This window comes from Camellia sinensis, chromosome 12 (assembly GCF_055761805.1).
Source record: "Camellia sinensis isolate YWXY chromosome 12, ASM5576180v1, whole genome shotgun sequence".
Classification (NCBI taxonomy): domain Eukaryota; kingdom Viridiplantae; phylum Streptophyta; class Magnoliopsida; order Ericales; family Theaceae; genus Camellia; species Camellia sinensis.
In genome coordinates this window covers 85,217,787-85,236,666 of record NC_138972.1, presented here as the reverse complement: position 1 = coordinate 85,236,666, position 18,880 = coordinate 85,217,787, and the positions used below count along the sequence as shown (strand labels likewise).

Below are 18,880 nucleotides of genomic sequence, written 5' to 3'. Positions count from 1 at the left end.
GTGGGGCTGTGCCGATCGGCAGTGGCGAGACGACGGCAGTGGTGCTGCGATGATCGGCGGCGGCGAGGTGACGGCGGTGGTGCTGCAACGATCTCCTCTCCTCATCTCTCTTTCTCCCTCTCTCCTCCTCTTTCTCTTCTCCTCTCTTCTTCCTCTGCTCTTCTCCCGTGTTCAACGAAGAAGAAAAAGAAAAGAAAGAAAGAAAAGGAAGAGAAAGAAAAGGCAGGAAAAAAAAATTTCGAAACCCAAAACGACGTCATTTTTGGTTTCGAGCCGAATTCGGGCCACCGAATTCGAGTTACGAGCCATTTTCCTTTTTAAAATCACAAAAAAAAAAAAAAACTTGTGACAAATTGTTTCTAAAAAAATATATTTTTTTTAAAACAATCACTTTTTGAAAAACACTAAAATGTTTTTAAAAAAAAATCTCATGGAAATGAAAAATAAATATTAAAATTAGGGTAAATTATATAAATAGTTCCGGTAGTTTACACGATTTGTCAATTTTCTCTTTGTTGTTTCAATTTGCTCGATTTTGCACCTTAATTTAGCAATTTATGTCATTTTAGTCCAATAAATAACGGTTGTTAAGTTTGGTGGACGGAAAGTCAAACTATATATCAATTTGGTCCATGTAGTTTATACAATGTGTCAATTTGATTCTTGTCAAAATCGGACAAATTGAAACAGCAGGGACCAAATTAACACATTTGGGTGTTTTGGAAAGATGGTTAAATTGACACATTTGGGTGTTTTGGAAAGATGGTTAAAAGCTGGCTTTTGGCTTTTAACCAGGCTTTTGGCTTTTAACCAAGCTTTTGGCTTTTTTAAAAAAGTGATTTGAGAAGTTGATAAAAAGCTACTTTTGACTTTTTTGATTAATATTTGTATATAATGTCACATCACAATAAAATAACTAAACCCCAATACTGGATTGATTATTGGGATCTATTAATGCTACAAATGCACCAATAGATGATGCTCCCAAAGACTCCAATGACAATGCCATGCCACAAAATGAACAACCCCAATACTAGACTGATTATTTGGCGATGGAACAAGAAGCGCGTTCAATGGGAACAACAAATGGCTAATCGGTTCAATGCATTGAGTAATTGGTTCGATGCATTTGTCGCCGCTCAGAACTCACTAATTCAACAATTTGGTGAGTTTCATCTGGACACTGAAAGACGTGATGAAATGACAAGCAATCACATTGATCAGATTGATCAGACCGATAACAAAAGAATAAAACAAAAGAAAAAACAGTGCTAATTAAATTTTGATAGTGTTATAATACATTATTAAAGATGAGTTAAAAAGGATTGTTGCCAAATTTTAAATTTGATATGAAAGATAACATACTTTTGGTATTTTCTGTGAAAAATATAATTAATCCACCGTTACCAACTTTCAAGTATTGACAATGTATGTAAATTGAAGGATCACAAATTTTTTTTTTTTAAATGTTCTTTCTAGGTCAAAATGTTAATTGGATAACACTTTAAGAGTGTAAAGCGTAATTTATCTTTTAAAAAAATTAAGTCAAAAAATAGAATTAAAATAGATTGATGTTGTAGATCTATACATTTTTTACACGTATGTAACCATTATGATTCCTCAACTTCGTATTTATAAAAGTTCCATTTTATTTGTCCTAATTTGAAAAGAAAAAGTTCAAGAATTTCTTACTCTTTTTTTTTTAAATTTATACTACTATTAAAATTAATCTCAAAATTATTATTATTATTATTATTTTTGACAATAGTATTACATTCATACAATCTCAACAGTCATAACTAAACTCTTTTTAAAATTCAATTCAAAAAATTAATTGCCAACAAAAAATAAGTTGGTACCGCATTTGATACTACGTAACCTTTGCGAACCCTTCAATAGGACCATTATGCATTCATTTTAAATATGTGGACAGTTTTAAATCCTCCGAATAAGCCACTTTTTTTTTTTTTTTTTAGATAATATACAACAAAAATGTCTACAGCCATATTTTTTTTTTCTACTAAATTATGGTTGAATTTTTATTTCTATCCAGGGTAGATGAATTTAAAATCTTTTTTTTTATACTTAAAAGTAAAATTAATCCACCGTTACCAACTTTCAAAAATTGACAAAAGTATTTAAATAATTGTCCTATATATATATATATATATATTAAATGTTCTTTCTCAGTCAAAATGCTAATTGGATAACACTTTTAGAGTGTAAAGTGTAATTTATCTTTAAAAAAAATTAAGTCAAAAAATAGAATTAAAATAGATTGATGATGTGGATTTGTACATTTTTTACACGTATGTAACCATTATGATTTCTCAACTTCGTATTTATAAAAGTTCTATTTTATTTGCCCTAATTTGAAAGAAAAAAATTCAAACAATTCGTTATTTTTTTTTATATTTATACTACTATTTAAAATCAATCTCAAATTTAATTATTATTATTTTTTTGCAATAGTATTACATTCATACAATTTATGTAGAGATGTTTTTTTTCCTTGAAATGTGTGCAAATTTAAGTAGTTCTTATAAAATAGGACCAAAAAAAAAATTCACACCAATTTAATTCCGGAAAATATGACCAAAATTATTTGAACATATAACTATTTGAACTACTCCACAATCAGAGACAAATATAATTACAGTATTATTATACTATAATGAGTGACACACAAAAAATGGAGAATTTAAATTTTTTTAAAAAAAAAAAAAAACTTTTAAAGAGCACGATTCAAACTACAATTGCGTTTTACACATTATAAATAAAAAGACGAATGTAATAATACATACAATACTACCAAATTCACATTATTTCTTCATATCACAAATCTATCGATGACCAACATGATTTTCCCACATAGCAGTAGCAATTGCATCCCTTAAGTTTGATTGGTTCATCAACTCATGTTGTGACATGTCAACATAGTGAGGTTGGCCTCCAACAAACTCGTCTGCTGCTACTTCTGCTGCCATTTCATTATCAGCTTCCATGAAGAATGAGTCCATAACTGCATGCAAACGGATCCAATTGTGCACAACAGAACATGCAATCACGAGCGGTCTTTGTCGTGTGGACTTATTATTTGGCATAGACCGCAATATTGGAAAGAGCTTTTCAGAATACCAAATGTTCTTTCTATGACATTGTGTAACGACGAATGCCAATGATTAAATAATTCCTTGGGTCCAGAATAATGGCGGCCATGAAACTCTTGCAAGTGATAGCGTTGGGAACGAAATGGGACAAGAAATCCAAACATGTTCATGAACCTGGCATACATCAAATAGTACTTGCCTACATGTAAATGATGCTTATAATGCTCTGTCGAATATATGTACACAAATATCAACATTTAAGAAAGTACAGTATGTTATTTGGTGACACTCACCATGCGGTGAGTATGGGAAATGTAGATTAGCTCTTGTAATTGAGTCAACTAAAAATTGCGTTGTCGTGGATGCTTCCTTCCCATCCAGAATTGATAACTGTGAACAACAATTCGAAGTCGCAAGCTGCGAGTACATTTTGCGATACTGTGGCTTTGCGATCACAGAATGTATTCTGTCTTGAGGCAGGGACCCACGCATTCACCAATGTGTCGTCGACAGCTCCGATTTAATCCTACTTGAAATTTATTAGTTTGACATTAAACGCAAAACGGACCTAGATATTACTTTGAAAACATAACAAAAAAATTCTTTCGTTACTGTTATTGCAAATTTACAAGACAAACATATAGTCACACCTTGAACCAGGGAAAAAGTCTCTTATCATTTAAAATTTTTGCCGATATCTCGTCTTAGTTACGTGGTTTGATAACTGTTGATGCAAGCTTGCACAATGCCCGCATAATGATTTTGATGTGCCGACAAATAGTTTTAGTGGACTGTTGAAATCTATCGGCCAGTAGTCTATGCCGGTCATTTTGTGCGAATGTGTACAAAAAAATGCCAAGCGATTCCTCGACATTGATATGCATATGTTCAGTTTTGACAAAGCCATTTTGAAGTAAGGTGTCTTTCAATAAAATAAATGTTTGGGCATCCATTTGCATGATGGCCATCATTGCTTCAAAATGGCCATTTAATAAACTGAAGATGTAATCATCACCTTTGAATGAACAAGTTCAATACGGTCGTCTACTAGTTGATGCATTCATATGTTTATTCATAAAAGCAATAATCAAAAAGTCCATAAAATATTCAATAACCCCATCCTCCTCTGATGAGCCTACCATTGCATTGTTTTCTATGTAGGATGACATATTATTTCGGCTACATGACAATAAAGACATAATTATAATAAATAATTAACAACATGATAACTGTTACCATTATTGGTGAAACTGAAATTAACCACTGTCTACAATTTGTCAACCTTAATCATTTATCAAACTAAATGGAAATATGCATGCGAAGAAAAAATATATTAATATTTACTCATCTTGTCATACATACTATTGCATATTGTATGCTGTGTGTAAAATTGAAAGTTGAAGTAGAAATAAGGAAACAGACATGAATGAACGCATAAGAATAAAATCGCATCTAAATATAAAATAAAAACAGTGTCACAAAAATATAAAAATAAACATACAAAGAAGGATAAAAAACAGCATGTCATCAGGTGCCAAAAAATAAAAAATAAAACAGAAATCATTAAATCATGTTGCACAACCACAAAGAGAACCGCAAACTCTATCAAGCCACAACTTCTCCCTTGACTACAAAGCTAGGATCATAGCTAGACGCATATGTGTAGGAGTACGCATAAAAAATCTCCGTCATTCCTTGTCTTTGAATAGTGTCAGTGCCCTAACGCATTGAGCCGGTGGTATGTCCCCAAACTCTAGCAGGACATTTTGACATACATCAAGGGAATAGTCATCACCACTTGTACTTACGGCCTCTGTGTCTGTTGATCGTGCACGGGACTGTTTCGTTTTTGCCTGTACGTAGGTAGTGAAAGTTGCACAGACATCATCAAAGCCACTTGACCATGACCTTTTAGAACGTTCACTGTCAGTCTGGTTATTTGTAAGGCCCCTCTTCTAACGTTTGCCCTTAGATGGTTCCATGTACTCATCGCCAAATGAGTCAACAACTATGGCTTCAGCTGCATCACTCCTACTAGCTCCAGGTGACCAAAATTGTTAAGCATTTCATCCTCTTCATCAGAGTCAGGGGCTCCTTGTGTGGATGCACGTGCCCAGGCCCTTGTGGCATAACAGTTTTCAACAATTTCGGCCATTTCATGAAAATACTCAAATCCTTTTATCCTGAATTTCTTTACATTTTTTGTTGCCTACCTCCAATTGAAAATTTTGTATATAAGTGTATTGTACATGTCATAAAACTTTACAAAAAAAAATTAAAAACAGTATAAGTTAATTCAATACTTATCCCAAAAATTATCAGGTGCAATAACCGTTCCTACAATGGGCCCAGACCGGTCTGTGCCTGAAGTCGCTTGAAAGTTTGGTAATCAGCTTTTAGTCGCTGATATTTTTGTCTGACCTATTTTGGTGTGTATTGGAACCCATACAGATTTTGCAACTCAGTTGCAAAATGGTTCCACTGCTTAACTGTCCACACAGTACTACGGTCTTTTGTTTGGTTTTTTTGTACCTCTTCTCTTAACATGTTTATTAGCTTTATTTCAATTCTGGGGCTCCACATTCTTATGTCCTGATTATCATTTGAATTGTTGCTATCCATCTAACAGCACATAATTTACATCTAAACTGAGCTTAAGTGGATATTGAAAAATAATAAGATAAGTCCTAAGTATAATTTATCATATTACTTGAGTTTCCAGAATCAATATAAGAATCATCTAAAATTATGTTTCAGATCGAATAAAAGATTAATTAATTGAAGTTGTTAAACAGTGTTGGGAAAAACAGATGAACAAGAAAAAGCAGAATATTAATTGCAAATCTATTGTAAAAGATTGTTTTATACGAAGTGTACACAATAAGCAGAAGGAAAGCATAAGAAGAGAAGCAACAAATAGGTGAGTGGCGGTCAACCCAGAGGTAGGAGTAGAGGAGTGGCAGTTGATTGGTCGAAAGACCAGGAGGACTATTGGCCAGTTGACCGAGCGGATGATCGGCTCAGCGCCGTTTGGACAGATCAGAGAACCCATTTCTATTTCTCAGCTATTCCATAGCAGATCAATTGAATGATATACGTACCAAAGCATAGAGGAGTGGAATAGTTGTCACCGGTGACGGAGTGGGTAGAGTGGGTGGATGTGCGCTTCTTCAGTAGCCGTCTGATTCGAGAATGCGCTTCACAAATTTCGCCTGAAACAAATAAATTTGGGGATGAATTTTAGGATAAAGCAGTAAATCAGTGAGATATATAGAACCAGTATATATTTTGAAAGAAATTTGTGATTTACTTTACCTCTTTGTTGTCGTTGTTTCATTGCCCGGAGGGTGAATCTTCCACAGAGCACAAAGTGAAACTCAGTTGATTTGTGGGAGCTGATAGATGCAAATTTATGAGTGGGAAGGTGGTTCACAAGCATGATTTAGATTTGAAGGTCACAATTTAGTTCAATGAAAGGAAGATGACCCGTAAAGAATCTTTAGCTGTGATCTTCAACTTTAAATTTCTTTGCACGTGAAGCTTTTCAAAAATGGAGATGACCGAAGAGAGAGAATATGTACGTTTGGAAGCTTTTCAGAAGACCGAAGAGAGAGAATTTGTACGTTTGGAAGCTTTTCAAAGTGGATAAGATGAAATGGCAAAATTTGCCAAACGGCAAGTAGAGTTGCATTTTTGAACTGTGTGGTGAAATTAAATTTTGAAACCTATATCCAAATGTGAAACGCAAATAGGAGGGTGAAAATACATCTGGAGAGCACAACCAAACACAGCCTATATTTTTACCCATGTAAATATAAAAAAACATAAATGATATAATTGTAATTTTATATGTGACTTTTTTATACTTGTCAACTTTTTTAACAAACAAGCTAAGTTGCCAAAAGAACACATTGCGTAGACTTTCCGTCCACCAAACTTATCAACTGTTATTTATTCAACTAAAATGACACAATCTGTTAAATTAAGGCGCAAAATCGAGTAAACTAAAACCATAAGGATCAAATTAACACATCATGTAAATTACATAGACTATTTATATAATTTACCCTTAAAATTATATATGTTTTCAAACTTGTCAATATTTTGTTTTTAATAAATATCAAATTAAAAAATGAAAACACAATCACAGATAGATTAGAACATAAAAAAACTTTTGGTTGAGGCTAATTGTGTGTAAGCCTTTGCGGCGTCTAAAGCGGATGATTTGGCACGAATTTTTGGGCTTCGCTGATGTTAAGCTTAGATGGGGATTTTCTAAATCTTGTAAGAGCATTTTCAACAAATTACTATTTGGATATTATTTTGCGTTTTCTATAAAAGTGTGTATATAAATATATTAGCGGTTGCCACACGCGATGCGTATGCAATTCAAATAAATAGAAATAAAATAAAACATTTATCATATATTGTGTGTTAGTTAAGTAGTAAGAGTCTTATTCATTTGACATAAGTCTAAGGTTCAAATCCCCTCCTCTCATCTATCTAATCTTTTTCTTTTTTTTTTCAAATAAAAAAGTAGACATGTGGCAGCATAAGAAACAAAGGCTTCAAGACACCATAAGGGGTGCTCACTTTATAATAGTACAAGCTAAGTTGCCAAAAGAGCACATTACGTAGACTTTCCGTCCACCAAACTTATCAACTGTTATTTATTCAACTAAAATGACACAATCTGTTAAATTAAGGCGCAAAATCGAGTAAACTGAAACCATAAGGATCAAATTAACACATCATGTAAATTACATAGACTATTTATATAATTTACCCTTAAAATTATATATGTTTTCAAACTTGTCAATATTTTGTTTTTAATAAATATCAAATTAAAAAACGAAAACACAATCACAGATAGATTAGAACATAAAAAAACTTTTGGTTGAGGCTAATTGTGTGTAAGCCTTTGCGGCGTCTAAAGCGGATGATTTGGCACGAATTTTTGGGCTTTGCTGATGTTCAGCTTAGATGGGGATTTTCTAAATCTTGTAATAGCATTTTCAACAAATTACTATTTGGATATTATTTTGCGTTTTCTATAAAAGTGTGTATATAAATATATTAGCGGTTGCCACACGCGATACGTATGCAATTCAAATAAATAGAAATAAAATAAAACATTTATCATATATTGTGTGTTAGTTAAGTGGTAAGAGTCTTATTCATTTGACATAAGTCTAAGGTTCAAATCCCCTCCTCTCATCTATCTAATCTTTTTTTTTTTATTTCAAATAAAAAAGTAGGCATATGGCAGCATAAGAAACAAAGACTTCAAGACACCGTAAGGGGTGCTCATTTTATAATAGTATAGATAGATAGATAGATCAAGATAAAGCAGTAAATCAATGAGTTATATATAGAACCAGTATATATTTTGAAAGAAATTTGTGATTTACTTTACCTCTTTGTTGTCGTTGTTTCATTGCCCGGAGGGTGAATCTTCCACAAAGCACAAAGTGAAACTCAGTTGATTTGTGGGAGCTGATAGATGCGAATTTATGAGTGGAAAGGTAGTTCACAAGCATGATTTAGATTTGAAGGTCACAATTTAGTTCAATGAAAGGAAGATGACCCGTAAAGAATCTTCAGCTGTGATCTTCAACTTTAAATTTCTTTGCACGTGAAGCTTTTCAAAAATGAAGACAACTGAAGAGAGAGAATATGTACGTTTGAAAGCTTTTCAGAAGACCGAAGAGAGAGAATTTGTACGTTTGGAAGCTTTTCAAAGTGGATAAGACGAAATGGCAAAATTTGCCAAACGGCAAGTAGAGTTGCATTTTGAACTGTGTGGTGAAATTAAATTTTGAAACCTATATCCAAATTTGAAACGCAAATAGGAGGGTGAAAATACATCTGGAGAGCACAACCAAACACAGCCTATATTTTTACCCATGTAAATATAAAAAAACATAAATGATATAATTGTAATTTTATATGTGATTTTTTTATACTTGTCAACTTTTTTAACAAACAAGCTAAGTTGCCAAAAGAGCACATTGCGTAGACTTTCCGTCCACCAAACTTATCAACTGTTATTTATTCAACTAAAATGACACAATCTGTTAAATTAAGGCGCAAAATCGAGTGAATTGAAACAATAAGGATCAAATTAACACATCATGTAAATTACATAGACTATTTATATAATTTACCCTTAAAATTTTATATGTTTTCAAACTTGTCAATATTTTGTTTTTAATAAATATCAAATTAAAAAACGAAAACACAATCACAGATAGATTAGAACATGAAAAAACTTTTGGTTGAGGCTAATTGTGTGTAAGCCTTTGCGGCGTCTAAAGCAGATGATTTGGCACGAATTTTTGGGCTTTGCTGATGTTCAGCTTAGATGGGGATTTTCTAAATCTTGTAAGAGCATTTTCAACAAATTACTATTTGGATATTATTTTGCGTCTTCTATAAAAGTGTGTATATATATATATATATATTAGCGGTTGTCACACGCGATGCGTTTGCAATTCAAATAAATAGAAATAAAATAAAACATATATCATATATTGTGTGTTAGTTAAGTGGTAAGGGTCTTATTCATTTGATATAAGTCTAAGGTTCAAATCCCCTCCTCTCATCTATCTAATCTAATTTTTTTTTTATTTCAAATAAAAAAGTAGACATGTGGCAGCGTAAGAAACAAAGATTTCAAGACACCATAAGGGATGCTCACTTTATAATAGTATTTTGACATAAGTCTAAGGTTCAAATCCCCTCCTCTCATCTATCTAATCTAAATTTTTTTTTATTTCAAATAAAAAAGTAGACATGTGGTAGCATAAGAAACAAAGACTTCAAGACACCATAAGGGGTGCTCACTTTATAATAGTATAGAAGATAGATAGATAGATAGATAGATAGATAGAAGACATTTATTATATTATAGCTTTCTATTTTTCTTACATATTTTTAAATAAGTGCACTTTTTGACTTTTTATGAAATATGGGTTGGATATGGGCTGGGTTTGAAGTGATGTAGTAGAGAGGTGATGTGACTTAAATAAGATGATGTGACTTAAATAGGATAGTGACTTTTTAACTTTTTGACTTTTTATGGTTATGCCAAACCAAATGACTAACTTCAGGGGCAGAGCCATGATTTGGTGATTGGGAGGGGACCAAAAGCAAGATATTGGACAAGTTCAAGCACTTGGATTAAGAAAAATTTACACAGTTTAAATAATTATTAAAATGAATAAATTATTATTAAAATAAACTAATAAATAATGAAAACACTTTGTAAATGTGTTCTAAGGACTTGAATTTCAATGACTCGCCACTAAAAAAAAATACAAATTGGCTATAATGTCACATAATTCACCTAATACTTGAATGATTATAAATTATGGATTGCACTTTATACACAAAATTTTAAATTGCATGCAAAAAGTGCATACATTATGTCTTTTCATAAATGATTTATAACAAAATTACAATGATTCATAACTTTTTTCACTTCGTAACATTTTAATATTCATGACATAACAACAATAATTTGTAACTAAGTCTTTCTTACGATGCACCCTTTTATGACATAATCACAATTTAGCAAAAGAAAAAACATTACATCAATAGAGAAAAAATATAAGTGCAAAAAGTATTATAGTGGAACAACTCAATTCCAACTATAAGTTGGTATCGAAAAGCTCACCCAATTATATGCTACCACACTATTAAGAATTGATGATGAACCCAACTACAAAAGAGAACAACCTAAGACCAACAAACTTCAAAAACACACCCAAGAGCCACCAAAATAAGCTAACAGAGCAGCCCATAGTAATTTTCTTATGACATAACTTTTCTCTTTTAAGAAATGACCAAATAAATAAATAAATAAATAAATGAGAGAAATTGAAATAAATATGTATTTTAAAAAGTACATGAATAGAAATATACGACATTACGGGCAAGTATAATTAAATTAAGGTCTCGTTTGACAACCTTATGTTTTAGTTAAAAAGTCATTATAAATTGTCACATTATTTTTTTTATTTTTCTGTATATTTTTTTGTAAAAAATTAAAAAATTATTAAAATACATATTCCCAAACGAGACTTAAGTTTCATATATATATATATATATATAATACATATATTTCTACAGATTTACAATCGTAGTTAGTAGGACCAGGGCCCTCTAACTTTCGTGCCTCCGCTCTGGACTAACTTGATAACTAATTTGATGAAACTAGTTGAAGGGGCTAAATGTGAAATGGGTCAGGTCCAAGCCTTGGGCCGGACCAATCCACTGAAGTCCAAATCCAAGTGGGTGAGATGAGTATATGGGCAAACTAATTGAGCCCAACTTCATGATCAACAGTCTACCCAAGTCCTCAAGCACTTGGGCCCAACCCGCAGTGGAAAGGCTAGTCCAACAGTAGTGCTGGGCTGGGTCGAGCTGTAAGACTGAACCTATGGGCCGAACAGAAGACAGGCCGAGCCCATACAAAGATATCTGAATGGATCAGCCCATCTCAATGAATGATCCTGTGAAAGGCCGAGACAAGGCATGATGATGCCAAGCTGAGGCACATTGGTACCGAGCTAAGGAAACCTTGCAAGGAAACGTGGAAGTTGTGAATGTGTGCATGTGCAAGTTACCACCTCAGTTGGTCCCCTACACCTAGAATCACGGAAGTAGTTGAACCAAAGGAATGTGGTTTGTTATCAGCATGACTACAATAAGTATATGCATTCAATGATAACTACCAGGTGGTCCCCCATCTTGAGCAATGCTAAAAAGACACCTGGCAGCATCCAAGCTCCATGAACCCACCTTGAGAAGCAAGCGAGGAACACTATATATACAACACGAACCTCACATTGAAGGTAACTGAACTATTCCAAGCAAACTCACACATAGAGATAGATTCAACTCTATATGCACTTCTTCTCGATCACTAATTCCCACACCGGAGGGGTTATCCAACCAACCCCGGCCGGGCAGCTCTAACGGTGCTTCTTGTGGCAGGAACCCCAGTCTCTGGACAGTCCAACCGAGTGCGGGGCCCTGATCCACTTTCATCTAGTGCGGAATTCGGTACGCACAATTGGTACGTTGAACGTGGATCACTTCATCTCTGAGCTCTGCACTCAGTTCCGGCGATGGGGATTGAGGACATTCCACCTTCAACACATACTCCACAGACGAAGAAAACGAAGGACAAAAGTTTGGCACTCCCAACAGTCCCGGAGGAACAAACTGGAAACAATAATCGAACCCCTGAATCCGTCGAGCATCGATTACCCTTCGCTGGAGGTTCTTCTCATCACTTTCTTCTGGAAAAGGATTATAGAGATCGAATCATAGACTCCATGGGGATGGAGATACAGGAGTTGAAAGCCCAACTTAAGAGGGTGCTGGGCGATCCGACAGAAAAGAAGACGGAAGCAGAGCCCTCTCGTTTGCGACGGAGGAGTTCATCCAGAGAGCCACTATTGAAGAAGTTCCCCAGGAATGAGTCTGGGCAACAAAGCCAGCCTATCCCAGTACAGAGTGAGCCAGCAAGCAGTCACACTCGTGGGTCACGTCGGAGAAGGGCCAAGAAGCAGAAGACAGTTAGCCAACAGACTAACTACCCTCCTCAGGATCTTCGTACTTGGTTGATTGGCAATAGACAGAACGAACAACATCGGGATCATCTGGACTGTACTGTTCACCAGAGAGAACACCGAGCGCTGGACAGGCTCGTCTCTTCGCCATTCTCCCCGGAGATTGAGACTATGAGACCTCTAAAGAAATTCACCCCACCAAAGTTCACTTCATACGACGGAAAGTCGGACCCGCTGACACATATTAGCCATTATAAACAGATGATGTCCTTATGGAACCGAGATGAGGCACTGATATGTAAAGTCTTCCCATCTAGCTTGAAAGAAACCGGACTTCGGTGGTTCGATCGTCTCCCCGCTAGATCGATCCATGGCTGGAAGCAGCTCTCTGAAAAGTTCCTAGCTAGGTTCGTCTCCAACACTAAGATCCCGAAAGAGCCAGATACACTGTTCGGTCTCCGGAAGGAGCAGGAGGAAACGCTGCGCAATTATGCTAGAAGGTACTGGGAAGAGTACAATGACTTGGAGGAAAATGTGTGCAGCGAGCAGATGGCCGTTATGTCCTTCAAACATGGTCTGCGCCCGGAAGGTAAGCTGAGATAATCACTTACCAAGCGCCCGACCACAGCTTTGAAAGATTTACGTGCCAGGATTGAGCAGTACGCTCCCCTCGAAGACGATCAGATCCCCATCAAGGTAGCGTCAGCAGAACAAATAGCTCGGCACAAAAAGAGAGCAGATCGAGGAGAACACCGAGGGATTGCAGTGAATGAAGTGGATAAGTCCAAATCCCATGAAGTCGTTGTGACTGTATTCAAAGAGCCAATCTATCGAATCTTGAAAAAGATCAGGAGAGAGCCCTTCTTTGTTTGGCCGCCGAAGATGTTGGGAGATCCGACTCGGCGCAATTAGAAGCTCAGATGCACCTACCACCAAGACAGGGGGCACATGACTTAGAACTGCAAGGCACTGAAGCAACACTTGGAAGACCTAGTGGCAGCTGGACACCTAAGGGATTACATTGATCAGGATAAGGAAGTGACCGAACCGGGGAACCCACCACCAAAATCGAATGTTGAGCACCACCTCGGTTGATAATAAATGTGATCCACGAGACAGCGACTCAGGAATCTGACGAGGCACTGAAAGAAGAGATCGCTAAGGCTGTGCCAATTCAGCGGATCATGTCAGTGGAGCCCGCATCGAAAAAGGTACGTATAGTACCTAAATTTCCCTTGTGCACTATTTCATTTACTAGCAAAGATCTAGAAGGCATACAACACCCACATACTGATACACTGATTATAACTGTGGAAATTGGGAAATGATTTGATGTAAAATGAGTCTTGGTAGATCAAGGTAGTGCAGCAGATATATTGTATTATGATTTGTTCAGAAAGCTTGGTCTCTCCGAGCAGCACCTCACCCCAGCAGCAGCCTTGTTGGTCGATTTCAATTCACAACCAGAATGGCTGCTTGGCAGAATAGTGTTGCCAGTCGTGGCAGGAACAAAAACCCTTTAGATAGAGTTCTTGGTAAGTAATACACCATCCCCTTACAACGCCATACTTGGCCGTCCGTGGATTCATTAAATGGAGGCAATCCTTTTGACCTACTACCAGCTCATCCATTTCCAAATGGAACACGGAGTAGAGCAGATCTCAAGGGATCAAGTTGCGTCCAAACATTGCTTCATGGCAGCATTAAAGGCAAAGCAGCTCTACAATCGGCTACAGATGGTAAAAGTAGCCGAATAGCCAGTCTTAGAAGATGTAGGGAGAGCCCCAGAGAAGAAGATAACAGAGGATTTGGAGCGAGTCCTGGTAAAAGAGGATGACCCAGAAAAGCACTTCCTTATCGGTACCTCGCTAAGCGCTGATGAGAAACTTCAGCTACTGAAACTACTGAGGGAAAATATGGAGGTATTCGCATGGTCAGCATATGATACTCTAGGGTTGGACCCAGAATTTGCTTGCCACAAGCTCAATATCAACCCTTCAGCTCGGCCTATTATGCAGAAAAGTCGGAGATCCTCAGTTGAGCACACCGAAGCAATAATTGCCGAAGTCGAAAAACTCCTGGCTTCAAGAGCAATCAGAAAAGTTCAGTACCCGCAATGGCTGTCCAACACAGTCGTAGTCAAGAAGAAGAACTGAAAATGGAGAGTTTGCGTTGACTTCACTTGCTTGAACAAAGCCTGCCCTAAAGATAGCTTTCCTCTACCTCGCATTGATCTACTAGTAGACTCAACAGCAGGGCATGAGTGCATGAGCTTTCTGGACGCTTATAGTGGTTATCATCAGATACCACTGTTCGGTCCGGATCAAGAAAAGACAGTATTTATCACTCAGTGAGAAACTTACTACTACAGAGTGATGTCGTTCGGCCTCAAGAACGCTGGGGCGACCTACTAGCGGATGGTCACTCGGATGTTCAAGGATCAACTGGGAAAAACCATAGAAGCTTATATAGATGACATGGTAGTCAAGAGTAAGTTCGCTACAGACCATCTTACAGACTTGAGAGAAGTTTTCGGCATCTTAAAAAACCATCAGCTTCGCCTCAATGCCTCGAAATGCGCTTTCGGGGTAGGAACAGGGAAGTTCTTGGGATATATGGTCACTCACAGAGGAATTGAGGCGAATACGGACCAAATAAAAGCAATATAAGATCTTGAAGTACCAACAAAGGCTAAGGAGCTGTAGAAACTGGCCGGAATGGCAGCCGCACTGAATCAGTTCATCAGCAAATCTTCAAATCGGATGAAGCCCTTCTTTCAGCTTTTGAAAAAAAGGGCAACATTTGAATGGAGTTCTGAGTGCACCGAAGCACTGTAAAATCTCAAAAAATACCTCAGTACACCCCCCTTTCTGTCCACTCTAGAGCCAAGAGAAGAGCTGTACCTCTATCTAGCAGTCTCAGATCATGCCGTAAGCGTAGTATTAATTCGAGAGGTTAACAAGGAACAGAGGCCTGTATACTACGTTAGCAAACTTTACTAGACGCCGAGACACGGTATCTACCATTGGAAAAGTTAGCTTACGCGCTGCTTATCGCCTCGAGGAAGTTACAACATTACTTCCAGGGGTGTACCATCAATGTCCTCACTGAATTTCCCCTCAGATCTATATTTAGCCGAGCCAATTTCTCTGGCAGAATAGCAAAATGGACAGTAGAACTTGGCGAGTTTGATATTCGGTATCAACCCAGGACAGCAATTAAGGCCCAAGTCTTAGCAGATTTTGTCGCAGAATTTGCTCCCATCCAAAGTACCGAACCAGGGAACCCAAGTTTGGCACAAGTGTCACGCATCACCGAACAAGGAAAGTCCTGCGCTTCGGAAGCCTGGAAACTCTTCATCGGAAACATCTGGCAGCTCTATGTTGACGGGTTGTCCAATAACCGAGGTTCGGGGGCAGGAGCAGTACTTATCTCACCAGAAGGATTTATCTGGAAACAGGCTCTCAGGCTCGGTTGGAAGGCTTCGAACAACGAGGCAGAGTACGAAGCGTTGTTGGCTGGCTTACGCAAAGCCGAACACTTCAGTGCAGAACAACTTCTTGTTTTCAGCGATTCACAGCTAGTGGTAAACCAGCTTTCCGGGGTCTACGAAACACGGGATGAAAGAATGGCCATGTACGCAGGCAAGGGCAAAGACTTACTCAAAAAGTTTCAATCCATACGAGTGGAACAAATTAGTCGGGACAAAAATGACCATACTGATGCTTTGGCTTGTCTCGGCTCATCAGTAGATACCAAAGATGCCAGAAAAGTTTAGGTTGAGTTCGTGCCAGAGCCAAGCATTGCATCTCCAGTCCTCTGCAGCAGCGTAGAGCCGAGCTAGATGGATCCAATACTTGCTTTTCTAAAATCTGGTACTCTCCCCGAAGACAAAAAGGAAGCCAACAAAGTCAGACACAAGTCAGCTCGATTTTGGATCTCACCATCCGGGAAGCTGTACAGACGCTCCTATCTTGGCCCTTATCTTCTATGTGTGCATCCAAATCTGGTCGAGAATGTTCTCTACAAAATTCACGATGGGATTTGTGGATGCCACGTTGGCAGAAGGTCGCTGGCGCACCGAGCCCTCGCTCAAGAGTATTGGTGGCCACGGATGCAACAAGATGCTTAGTAGTACGTACAAAAGTGTGTAAATGTCAAAGGTTTGCTCCACTCATTCATCAGCCAGCCAAAACTCTCACTCCACTCACCAGCCCTTGGCCCTTTGCGCAATGGGGTCTGGATATTGTCGGACCATTGGCACGAGGCACTGGGAACAGGCGATTCTTTATTGCTGCAACCGACTATTTCACTAAGTGGGTTGAAGTTGAGGCGCTGGCAAGTATCAAAGAGGCGGACACGAAGCGGTTTATTTTGAGGAATGTGGTGGTGTGTTTTGGCATTCCGTGGGTACTGATTGCGGATAATAGAACACAGTTCGATGGTAAGGTCTTCAGAAAGTTTTGTGCCGACCTCAAAATTAAGTATAGGAACTCTTCTCTAGGGTACTCGCAAAGCAATGGATAGGCAGAAGCCTCAAACAAAACCATCATCAACGGAGTAAAAAAAAGGCTTGAGCATGCAAAGGAAAATGGGTTGAAGAGTTACCCCACGTGCTATGGGCATACCGAACCACAGCACGGCAATCAACGGGGGAAACACCTTACTTACTAACTTATGGAATGGAGGCCGTCATCCCACTCGAAGTCGGCCTCCCAACCCTTCGGTCTGAATTGTTTGAGAGCACCAGTAACAAGGAAGCTATTGCATAAGCACTAGATATGGCAGATGGCCGAAGAGAAGCAGCACTGATCAGACTTGTAGCGTATCAGCAGCAGCTCATCAAGAGTTTCAACCAAAAAGTTTTCCCAAGACAATTTACACCAGGAGAACTGGTCTTGAGGAAAGTTATGGATCACAAAAGGGTGTCTAGCGAGGGCAAACTTGGGCCTAACTGGGAAGGTCCCTACAAAGTCACAGTCGTTGTTGGAAATGGAGCTTACTACCTAGAGGATCTGAATGGCAAAGCTATACCTCGGCCCTAGAACGTAGTAAATCTCAAGAAATACTATCAATAGAATTGTCCCCCAACTTCTCTATCAGAATGTAAAGGCATTTATCTGTTGACCAATACAAATGCTTCCCCACTTCTCTCAAATTTATCAAATTCTTGTAATTAGCTTTAATGTTTATCAAACGAAATTAGCTTTGGTTCTGACCAAACGGAATTAGCTTTAATGTTTATCAAACGGAATTAGCTTTGGTTCTGACCAAACGGAATTAACTTTGATGTTTATCAAACGGAATTAACTTTGGTTCTGACCAAACGGAATTAGCTTTGGTTCTGACCAAACGGAATTAACTTTGATGTTTATCAAACGGAATTAGCTTTGGTCCTCACCAAATGGAATTAGCTCTGATGTTTATCAAACGGAATTAACTTTGGTCTTAACCCAACTGGACTTAGTTTCAGAACGACTGGACGGAATTTAAATTTGGTTAGCACTCAAACATGCTAAATGGAATTGCTTGGTGGAATAATGTTTGGCAACTAAATTGGACTTTAGCCAAGTGGAATTGCTTGGTGGAAACCACACAAACATATCTTAAGTAAACGTCTTTGATTCCACAGAGTTCCTTAAGTACCAACACGTCAACACTTCAGTACTGATTCAAACAAACAGAGGTGGAACAAGCGTGACCAGGCTCTGTCAAGAGCAAACTTCCAGCATTAGTCTTACTCAACTCCAAGTGGGGGCAAACAATTGTTCTTTCAAACTAACCTGGACTTGAGTAAGACATCTTTTCATGCCTTTATCTCATTCAAATGCATCTGCGCTATCAAAGTCGCAACAAACTTAAGCAGTTCTATCTGAGAGCACAATCTTCAGTACCAATCTTACTTAGCTCCAGGTGGGGGCAAACAATTGTTTTATTTTAAAACCAACCTGGACCTAAGTAAGATCCGCTTACAAACTCAAGCACAGCCATACCACATATCCGTTAACCACACCGAGCATCAGTTCGGCCCCGAGGTCCCAACAGTGCTCGGCTGGGGGCAAACAGTATAAAGCCACACCGAGCATCAGTTCGGCCCCGAGGCCCCAACAATGCTCGGTCAGGGGCAAGCAGTACAAAATCAGACAGCGCATCTATTTAAAAGCAGTACAGAACCAGACCGAGCATCTA

The 18,880-nt window shown here is 37.7% G+C and overlaps 1 protein-coding gene across 1 annotated transcript; it reads left to right on the top strand.

Moving 5' to 3' along the window:
* Positions 1-15,408: 15,408 nt before the first annotated feature.
* LOC145803709 (uncharacterized) lies at positions 15,409-16,469 on the top strand. The gene is made up of 2 exons (XM_082897032.1): positions 15,409-15,524; positions 15,827-16,469. Exons 1-2 carry the CDS (start codon positions 15,409-15,411, stop codon positions 16,467-16,469), a joined length of 759 nt encoding a protein of 252 aa, XP_082753158.1.
* The last annotated feature ends 2,411 nt before the right edge of the window (positions 16,470-18,880 follow it).